Below are 10,108 nucleotides of genomic sequence, written 5' to 3' on the forward strand. Positions count from 1 at the left end.
TTTCATGCTCAGTCCCTCGCTGCACACACTTGGGTTCTCTACACTTAACACTTAGCCAAAATTCGTCCTGACTATACAAGAGACCCTCTGCCTCCTTCAGTGAGGGTCTCCGTTGCTGGGTCTGGCAGCAGGATCTCCTGCTTCTTATCCTGGGGGCCACTATACACATTTTGGAGAACACTCTCTTCCAACCCCCTTCCAGGGTTCCCTCTCTCCAATCTCTGCTGTGGCTCCCATATCCCCAGTTCAGGGTAGTCCCAACGTCCTCCCCAAGTCCATGTCCCCCGCCCCTATTCCACAGCAGGCCGCAGAGTTTCTCCAGCCCTCTCCTGATGTCTCCTCTAGCGCTATTAGAACACTGTGCAGTCAGGAACCTCCCTATATCCTCTGTTGCATCTATGACCCTATTCAGGATTGCCTGGCTCCCTCTCCTATTCTGGAAGGCTACAGATTCTCTGAACCCCCTATCCTGAAAGTCTCACTAAATACTAGGAAAACGTGTGTCCTCTGTCATGCAGAAATCCCTTTATCCTAACGACAGCGGGGTCTTTCACTACTCCATCCCTAGAGCACCCTTCCTATCAGTTCTCCTTGTCCTCTCCCTATTTTGGGCCCCTCTCTTACTACAAACATACTCGCAGGGCCTTCAGACCCGCACCGGAAGTCCCCCCGGTCCTCTCCGGTAGTCCTCTACATGCTGCCCCCACCTCTGGGGTCGCCTCTGATGCTGCATCGATTCCCCTTCACTCCTTGGTCCCCTGCCCCGCCCCTCTCACTGCGGCGGAGCCGGTCTGCCCCCGGCCGCAGGGGAGGAGGCTGAGAGGGCGGGGCCGTCCTCCCTACCCCCTCACTGCCAAGGGGCTGGACCGGGCCGCAGCGACTATAAAAGGTCCAGCGTCCCGGTACTGCCGCAGTGCCACCCGCCCCGTCCCGGCCCTGCGCTCCGGCTTAGCCGGCGGCCCGCACCTGCTCCGGCCATGATGAGCTTCAGCGGCGCGGACGCGCTGCTGGGCACCCCGTTCGCGTCGCTTCACGGAGGCGGTGGTCTCCACTACGCACTAGCCCGCAAGGGCGGCGCGGGCGGGACGCGCTCGGCAGCCGGCTCCTCCAGCGGTTTCCACTCCTGGACGCGGACGTCCGTGAGCTCCGTGTCTGCCTCGCCCAGCCGCTTCCGCGGCGCGGCCGCCACCTCGAGCACCGACTCTCTAGACACGCTGAGCAATGGGCCAGAGGGCTGCGTGGTAGCGGCGGCCGCGGCGCGCAGCGAGAAGGAGCAGTTGCAGGCACTGAACGACCGCTTCGCGGGCTATATCGACAAGGTGCGGCAGCTAGAGGCGCACAACCGCAGCTTGGAGGGCGAGGCGGCGGCGCTGCGGCAGCAGCAGGCGGGCCGCGCCGCCATGAGCGAGCTGTACGAGCGCGAGGTGCGCGAGATGCGCGGGGCCGTGTTGCGTCTGGGCGCAGCGCGCGGCCAGCTCCGCCTGGAGCAGGAGCACCTGCTGGAGGACATCGCGCACGTGCGCCAGCGCCTCGACGACGAGGCCCGGCAGCGGGAGGAGGCTGAAGCCGCGGCGCGCGCACTCGCTCGCTTCGCACAGGAGGCCGAAGCGGCACGCGTCGAACTGCAGAAGAAGGCGCAGGCGCTGCAAGAAGAGTGCGGCTATCTGCGGCGCCACCACCAGGAGGAGGTGGGCGAGCTGCTCGGCCAGATCCAGGGCTGCGGTGCCGCGCAGGCGCAAGCGCAGGCTGAAGCGCGCGACGCCCTCAAATGCGATGTGACGTCGGCGCTGCGTGAGATCCGCGCGCAGCTTGAAGGCCACACAGTGCAGAGCACTCTGCAGTCTGAGGAGTGGTTCCGAGGTGCGCAGGCGCGCGGGATGGGAGGAGGGGTGCTCCCTGCTAATCCCGCAGTGTGCGTCGGTATGGCGTCACGGGGCCGACGGGTGGGGTGCGGGCTGACTTGGCGTAAAGTGGCTTGGACCCGAGGGCGCGCAGTTCAGTTTCCCTATGCAAAGTGCATGTCCCTAATAGTATTTTTACTCTGGGTCTCCTGTGCAACGCCCTCAACTAGGGCGTTACAGCTCACAGCTCACTCTGTCCTCCAGAGTCTTTTTTTTTTTGAGACAGAGTTTCACTATGTCATTAGGGTGCTATGGCGTTACAGCTCACAGCAACCTCCAGCTCTTGGGCTTAAATGATTCTCTTGCCTCAGCCTCCCAAGTAGCTGGGACTACAGACACCCGCCATAAGGCCTGGCTATTTTTTGTTGCAGTTGTCGTTGTTTTAGCTGGCCCGTCAGCCTCGGTGTATGTGGCTGGCGCCATAACCACTGCACTACAGCCTGTCCTCCAGATTCTTTATGTCTGGATTCCTTTCCTGCTTTCCACTCTAAGCTTAGGCAACTCCACTCTGAGGTCGCTCTTCCATCAAGTAGAGCAGAGCAAAGCCAAGCCGGGTACAGTGACTCATGTCTGTAATCCTAGCACTCTGGGAGGCTGAGACGAGGGGATTGCTTGACCTCAGGAGTTCAAGACCAACCTGAACAAGAGCAAGACCCTGTCGCTATTAAAAATAGAAAAATTAGCCGGCCATTGTGGCGGCCTATAGTCTTAGTTGCTTGGGAGGCAGAGGCAAGAGGATCACTTGAGCCCAAGAGCTTGAGGTTGCTGTGAGCTATAATGCCACAGCACTGTACCCAGAAAGAAAGAAAAAGAGCAGAACAGGTTGTCGATACAGCTCCAAAATGGTGCCAGCTTCTGGGCACGTTCGGTTGGGAATTCTTCAAGGTAGTAGTGCCTTTCCTGCCAACACTGCCCATACCCTTTTCCTGCACCCTGCAGGGAACTGCCATTCTCTTGACCCCCCTATCCGCATCCTTTCTTTCCCAGGGGACCGTCACCACAGCCAATTGCTGTCCATAACTGGTGGTCCCTTTAATGTCTTAAATGTCCCCTCTCTCATTCAGGGAAGCTGGGAGCCTCCCAAGTCTGTCCCCACCCCCAACTCCATGCAGCCCTGAGTCAGCTGGACTGCAGCTGCCCTGAAGCTGTGCCCAAAAGCTTCAGGGTGACCTTGTCCAATACGTGCCCTCTCTGGCTTTCATTTCTTTTGGTTAACCAGCTGGGCTTTTTAATACAGAGAGTTCTGTGATCTCTCCTAAAACTGTAAAACTCTGCGTTCTTGAGTGAGAGTACAGTCTTCAGTGATTTTTCAAATGGGTCTGCAATCCACAGTAGGTGAGAATCCTCACCCACCACAATGGTTCTTGTGTCTTTGCTGGCACTAGCTAGGAAAGCTAGGATTTGGATGCATGGCTTTTCCTGTTCCTTTGCTACCCCTCTGCAATGGCAGAAGTGTCCCCTCCCTCATCTATGCCACAAGGCCCCTCCCAGAGCAGACCTTTCCTGGGTTTGCCCTTCACACGGGCAGACCACACCAGGACTTGATAACCCTACTCAACTTGGGTGCCACTATCTGGGGATGCAGGATGTTCACTTTCAGGAAAAGTAGACCAATCTACAGACCGCCACTAACCCCAGAAGGTCTTCTGGGAACAGGAGCTGGTTGCTGGCAGGGGGCCAGGGTACAGCCACCATTGGCTCAGGAATTCCTGAGCAGCCAGGTGGAGAAAGGGACAGAGGAGCTGGTACCCAGGCTTTAGGCTCTGCAGTGACCTTGGACTCTGCAGAAACCTGCAAGGAAGGGACTTTGGCTACATAGTGACCTGACTGTTCACAGCATCCTCATGCTTCCACAGGTCACAGGCTCATTAAGTTGTTTAGCTACAGGCCTCTAGCTGAGTTAAACCCATGGGCTTAGCTTCTCACATGTGAAGTGCCAGCACTTCCAGGCCCTTGCTGGGGAGTTGGACCAGGTATTAGGACCAAAATGAAGTTTCCTCTGCCCTGCAGGATTTAGGGGTACCAGGCTGGGGGAGACAGAATCTGATTTTTGGAGCCAGAAATATGAGTTTGGACAATTAAGTTTGTGAACTCATCCTAGAAACAGTGCTATGTACCTCACTGCTGAATATCACTACAGTCACCTTCAAAGTGACCCCTTGGCCATCCATTGACCATAGTGATATTCAGTAGTGAGGTATGTAACATTGTTTCTAGGACGAATTCACAAACTTAATTGTCCAACTTCGTATATTAGACTTGAATCCCAGCTCTCCCACTCACTATCTGGGTGGTCCTGGGAAGTAGTCACTTGCCTATCTCACAGGATAGGTCGAGTTAGGAATCCAGGATGACACCTGGCACCCTGTAGATCATCGACCCATGTGTGTCACCTTCTGGATCTAGGCACTGGAACCTAAACCTAGGTATGCTAATCTTGTCCCCTTCTCAGCGAGGCTGGACCGCCTGTCAGAGGCTGCCAAGGTGAACTCAGATGCCATGCGTTCAGCCCAGGAGGAGATAACTGAGTACCGGCGCCAGCTGCAGGCCAGGACCACGGAACTGGAAACGCTGAAAAGCACCAAGGACTCACTGGAGAGGCAGCGCTCTGAGATGGAGGACCGTCATCAGGCTGACATTGCATCCTACCAGGTGGGGATGGACAGTGCAGAAAGCCAAGCTGCCTCAATTGGGTGGAAGATCCTGAATGAGTTACTGCCCCTCTCTGAACAGGGTTGTAGTGGTTAATTACATGGGCCTTGGAGTCAAATGAATCAGCTCTGTGACCCTAGGAAAGTTAATCTGCCTCTCCGAATCTGAATTCCTTCTCTGAAATGAAAAACAAATATACAAACAAAGAGTTCCTGCCTTGCAGAGCTGTAAAGGTTAAAGAGATGGACTTTAATGGCTTAGTGCCCGTAGCACAGGGGTTATGGTGCTAGCCACTTGGACTGAGGCTGGCGGGTTCGAACCGAGCCCAGGCCAGCTAAACAAAAATGACAACTGCAACAAAAAATAGCTGGGCATTGCGGTGGGTACCTGAGGTCCCAGCTACTTGAAAGGCTGAGGCAAGAGAATCACTTGAGCCCAAGAGTTTGAGGTTGCTGTGAGCTCTGATGCCATGGCATTCTACCAGGGCAACATAGTAAGACTCTATCTCGAAAAAAAAAAAAAAGATGGACTTTGAGTGAGATGAATGGGGAAAATGCTCAGCCAGGTCTTGGTCACAGTGGGCCTTTGGTAAATAGTAAGTAATGTCTATGGATAGCCTGGGAGAGGCCTTGGCAGAGTCCTATTAAATTAAAAACAACTATAAGAGAAAATATCACTACTAGCTTGGCACCTGTGGCTCAAGGGGCTAAGGCACCAGCCACATACACCTGAGCTGGTGGGTTCTAATCCAGCCCAGGCCCACCAAACAACAGTGATGGCTGCAACCAAAAGAAAATAACAGGGCATTGTGGTGGGCGCCTGTAGTCCCAGCTACATGGGAGGCGGAGCCCAGGAGTTAGAGGTTGCTGTGAACTGTGATGCTGTGATGCCATGGCACTCTACCCAGGGCGACAGCTTGAGGGTCTGTCTCGGAAAAAAAAAAAGAACTTAGTGCCCAAGTAATACAGGGTAATTGTAGGAAAATTAGAAATTAGAGAAAACAAAAAGGAGAAAATAAAAATTAGCCATAGTATGCATAGTTCAGTTTAAGCAATAGCTATAATGGGCCTGAAGTCAGCTTGTATTTAACATGCTTCTGTGTACTGTCTCAGTCATTAATAACAGAGGCTTAGGCTTGGCACCTGAGCTGGCGAGTTTGAATTCAGCCTGAGCCCACCAAACAACAATGATGGCTGCAACCAAAAAAAAAAAAAATAGCAGAGCACTGTGGTGGGCACCTGTAGTCCCAGCTACTTAGGAGGCGGAGGCAGGAGAATCGCCTAAACCCAGGAGTTGGAGGTTGCTGTGAGCTGTGATGCTACAGCACTCTACCCAGGGTGACAGCTTGAGGTTCTGTCTCAAAAACAACAACAACAACAGACGCTTACCAAGCCCTGATTATGAGGCAGGAACTTTGGGACACTGGGATGCAAAAGCAGACCAGGCCCTGCTGCCACTGAGCAGGGCTCAAGAGATCTGTAAAAGTTCTGTCATCATCCCACCGACCAGACTGGCAGTAACTGCTAATGACACCTGATGTGTTTCATTCCAGACCTTTCCCAGGCTGAGATATATATATATAATTTTTTTTTCTTTGTGGAGACAGTCTCACTTTATCGCCCTTGGTAGAATGCCATGGCATCACACAGCTCACAGCAACCTCCAACTCTTAGGCTTAGGCGATTCTTTTGCTTCTCAAGTGATTCTCTTTGCCTCCCAAATAGTTGGGACTACAGGTGCCTGCCCCAACTCCTGGCTATTTTTTTTTGCAGTTTGGCCGGGACCAGGTTTGAACCCGCCACCCTCAGTATATGGGGCCGGCACCCTACCCACTGAGCCACAGGCACTGCCCTGAGATCATATATTTTTTGCTCTAGATTTTCCCATGTTTACAAATGAGGCCCCTACAGCTCTGACAGGGTAGGGGTTGGTCCCAACCAGAATGGCTGGACCGGGCTGCTCTGGGTTTGCACAGTCAGGCCCAGCTTCTGTGGCACTAAGGGCTAGGCACAGCAAGCATGTGATATGTGTGACCTTTCATTCCCAGGAAGCCATTCAGCAGCTGGACACTGAGCTGAGGAACACTAAGTGGGAAATGGCAGCTCAGCTGCGAGAATACCAGGACCTGCTCAATGTCAAGATGGCTCTAGATATTGAGATAGCTGCTTACAGGTAAGGTCGGCCAGGGGCCTGTGCAAGGTGGGAAGCCCTTCTGTTCTTATGAGGTGCTAAACCTCAGGCTTGTAGCACTCTGTAAGCAGCCTGTCTATGCGTCTTGAGGACAGAAGTCTTTTGCTTAAATTGTGGTAAAATATGCCTAACATGAAATTTATCCTTTAGCAATTTAAAGTATATAGTTCAGAAGTTTAAGTACATTTACATTGTTGTGTAGTCACCACTACCATCCATCTCCAGAAACTCCAGAAACTGTTCATCATCCCAAACTGAAACTCCATACTGTTAAAAAATAATTCTCGGCTCGGCGCCTGTGGCTCAAGTGGCTAAGGCGCCAGCCACATACACCTAAGGTGGCAGGTTCGAATCCAGCCCAGGCCCACCAAACAACAATGATGGCTGCAACCAAAAAAAAAAAAATAGCCAGGTGTTGTGGCGGGCACCTGTGGTCCCAGCTACTTGGAAGGCTGAGGCAGGAGACACGCTTGAGCCCAGGAGCTGGAGGTTGCCGTGAGCTTTGATGCCACGGTACTCTACCCAGGGGGACAGCTTGAGGCTCTGTCTCAAAAAAAAATTCTCCACTCTTCTTTTCCTTCAGTCCTTGGCAACCACCATTCTCTTTTTGTAAGAGACAAAAATCTTGAGAGTGACTTATTTTCATTCTGACGATGACTTAGAGAATTAAAGCTCCATCCACTCCCCAAATCCAGCTAGCCAGATGCCTGCTTTGGAGGGGAAAAAAAAGTACTTGATTTATCAGGGGCTTTTACAACTCTGTCCTTCAGAGTTTCTTAGCTCTCTGAGCATTTGTGTTCTTGGGCTGGGGACAGAATGAGATGCTAATAAGAATACCCAGGTCATTAGAGTCGTTGGGAGGATGAGCTAATCCAGGTAACACAGGTAGCACTGGGCTCCACTGAGGGCCTTTAGGAAATGTTAGGAAGCCTGTCTCAGGAATAAGACTTTCCAGGGGGAGAAGGGCTATGAAGTGAGGCTAACCCCATGAGGACCTGTCCTAGTTGCTGACTAGTGACCCATAGCTTCTCATCTCTTGGCTGTAGCCCGTAATCTTGCTATTCAAAGTATGGCACATAAGCCAGCAGAATTAGCATTATCTAAGAGCTTGCTAGAAAGGCAGAGCTTCAGGCCTTGCCTCAGACCTGCAAGATCAGAATCTGTATTTTAAGAAGATCCCCAGATGATTTGTGTACTATTAAATTTGGGAAGCACTTATCTGCAGGGATAACCTCTAACCTCTACCCTGGACAGGTACTCTGCCAAGTTCCTTTTATTCATTATCCTGTTGAAACAACCCTCTGAGGTAGGGACTCTTGTGATCTCTTTGTGCCATCAAGGAAACTGAGGCCTAAAGAACGTTAGGTGGCTTGTCCAACATCACTCATCTAGCGGGTAGCAAAGCTAAGAGGTGAAACTGATGCCACTGCCCTAATCCCAAAACTCAAAGAATGATAATATAACAGGGAACCCATGAAATTAAAATGAGAATGCTGGCGGCGCCTGTGGCTCAAGTGGCTAAGGCGCCAGCCATGTACACCCAAGGTGGCAGGTTCGAATCCAGCCCGGGCCCGCCGAACAACAATGATGGCTGCAACCAAAAGATAGCCAGGCGTTGTGGCGGGCGCCTGTGGTCCCAGCTACTTGGGAGGCGGAGGCATGAGACTCGCTTGAGCCCAGGAGTTGGAGGTTGCTGTGAGCTGAGATGCCACGGCACTCTACCCAGGGGGACAGCTTGAGGCTCCTGTCTCAAAAATAAATAAATAAATAAATAAATAAATAAATAAAATGAGAATGCTCTAGGACCTCTTAAACTCCAGGGTATAATTGTGAGTTATTTTTTTGTTTTGTTTTGTTTTTTTTGAGACAGAGTCTTACTATGTCACCCTCAGTAGAGTGCTGTGGCATCACAGCTCACAACAACTTGTAACTCTTGGGCTTAAGTGATTCTTTTGCCTCAGCCTCCCAAGTAGCTGGAACTACAGGCACCCGCCTCAACACCCGGCTATTTTTTTGTTGCAGTTTGGCCAGGGCTGGGTTTGAACCCACCACCCTTGGCATATAGGGCTGCTGTCTTACCCACTGAGCCACAGGCACTGCCCGCAGTTGTCATTATTGTTGGTTAGCAGGCCTGGGTTGGGTTCATACCCACCTGCCTTGGTGTATGTGGCTGACACCCTAACCACTGAGCTACGGGGGCTGAGCCTGTGGGATAGTTTGTTAGGCTTTCTCCTGAATATCATCTTAGTTGAGGGATGATAAATGTGCCTTTTGTTAATATAGGAGCTCTCTCTTGAGTGCTAGTTTTCAAGGGGGAAAAAGTTGTTTTATTTCAGAAGTTGTAGTCTTAGCTAATTAAACACCAACCCTATTGGGGTGTACATTCTGAGTGGTCACTGGGATGACTTGCTGAGTGACTTTCTCTAATCTCATGCCTACCATTCTCATTCCTTCCTCCAAAGTCCAAATCTTTGGATGTCACTGACCTTCTGGATAATCTAGGAAGACACCACACCTACAAATCTGCTCTGAGTAAATAGTAACATGTTCCATTATCCATTCTGCAGAAAACTCCTGGAAGGTGAAGAGTGTCGGATTGGCTTTGGCCCCAGTCCTTTCTCCCTTCCTGAAGGACTGCCCAAAATCCCCTCCACATCCACTCACATAAAGGTCAAAAGCGAAGAGAAGATCAAAGTGGTAGAAAAGTCAGAGAAGGAAACCGTGATTGTGGAGGAGCAGACAGAAGAGATCCAAGTGACTGAAGAAGTGACTGAAGATGAGGAGAAAGAGGCCAAAGAGGAGGAGGGCAAGGAGGGAGAAGAGGAGAAAGCAGAAGGGGGAGAAGAAGAAGCAAAGTCTCCCCCAGCAGAAGAAGCTGCATCCCCAGAGAAGGAAGCCAAGACCCCTGTGAAGGATGAGGCTAAGTCTCCCGAGAAGGCCAAGTCCCCAGTAAAGGAAGAGGCAAAGTCACCAGCTGAGGTCAAGTCTCCAGAGAAGGCCAAGTCTCCAGGGAAGGAGGAAGCAAAATTTCCTGCTGAGGTCAAGTCCCCAGTGAAAGAAGAGGCCAAGTCTCCAGCTGAGGTCAAATCCCCTGAGAAGGCCAAATCACCAGTGAAGGAGGAAGCGAAATCTCCAGCTGAGGTCAAGTCCCCTGAGAAGGCCAAGTCTCCAGCTGAGGTCAAATCCCCTGAGAAAGCCAAATCACCAGTGAAGGAGGAAGCAAAATCTCCAGCTGAGGTCAAGTCCCCTGAGAAGGCCAAGTCTCCAGCTAAGGTCAAGTCCCCCGAGAAAGTCAAGTCCCCAGTAAAAGAAGAGGCCAAGTCTCCAGCTGAGGTCAAGTCCCCTGAGAAGGCCAAATCACCAGT

General features: G+C 51.9%; 1 protein-coding gene across 1 annotated transcript in view; it reads left to right on the forward strand.

Moving 5' to 3' along the window:
* Window positions 1-918: 918 nt before the first annotated feature.
* NEFH (neurofilament heavy) overlaps window positions 919-10,108 on the forward strand; it is a 10,470-nt gene continuing 1,280 nt past the window's right edge. The window contains 4 exon segments of the mRNA XM_023513237.1: window positions 919-1,860; window positions 4,354-4,553; window positions 6,601-6,725; window positions 9,311-10,106. Coding sequence (XP_023369005.1) covers window positions 978-1,860; window positions 4,354-4,553; window positions 6,601-6,725; window positions 9,311-10,106 — 2,004 coding nt within the window. The 5' untranslated portion in view covers window positions 919-977.

Source organism: Otolemur garnettii, unplaced genomic scaffold (assembly GCF_000181295.1).
Source record: "Otolemur garnettii isolate 467f Iridium unplaced genomic scaffold, OtoGar3 scaffold00038, whole genome shotgun sequence".
Classification (NCBI taxonomy): domain Eukaryota; kingdom Metazoa; phylum Chordata; class Mammalia; order Primates; family Galagidae; genus Otolemur; species Otolemur garnettii.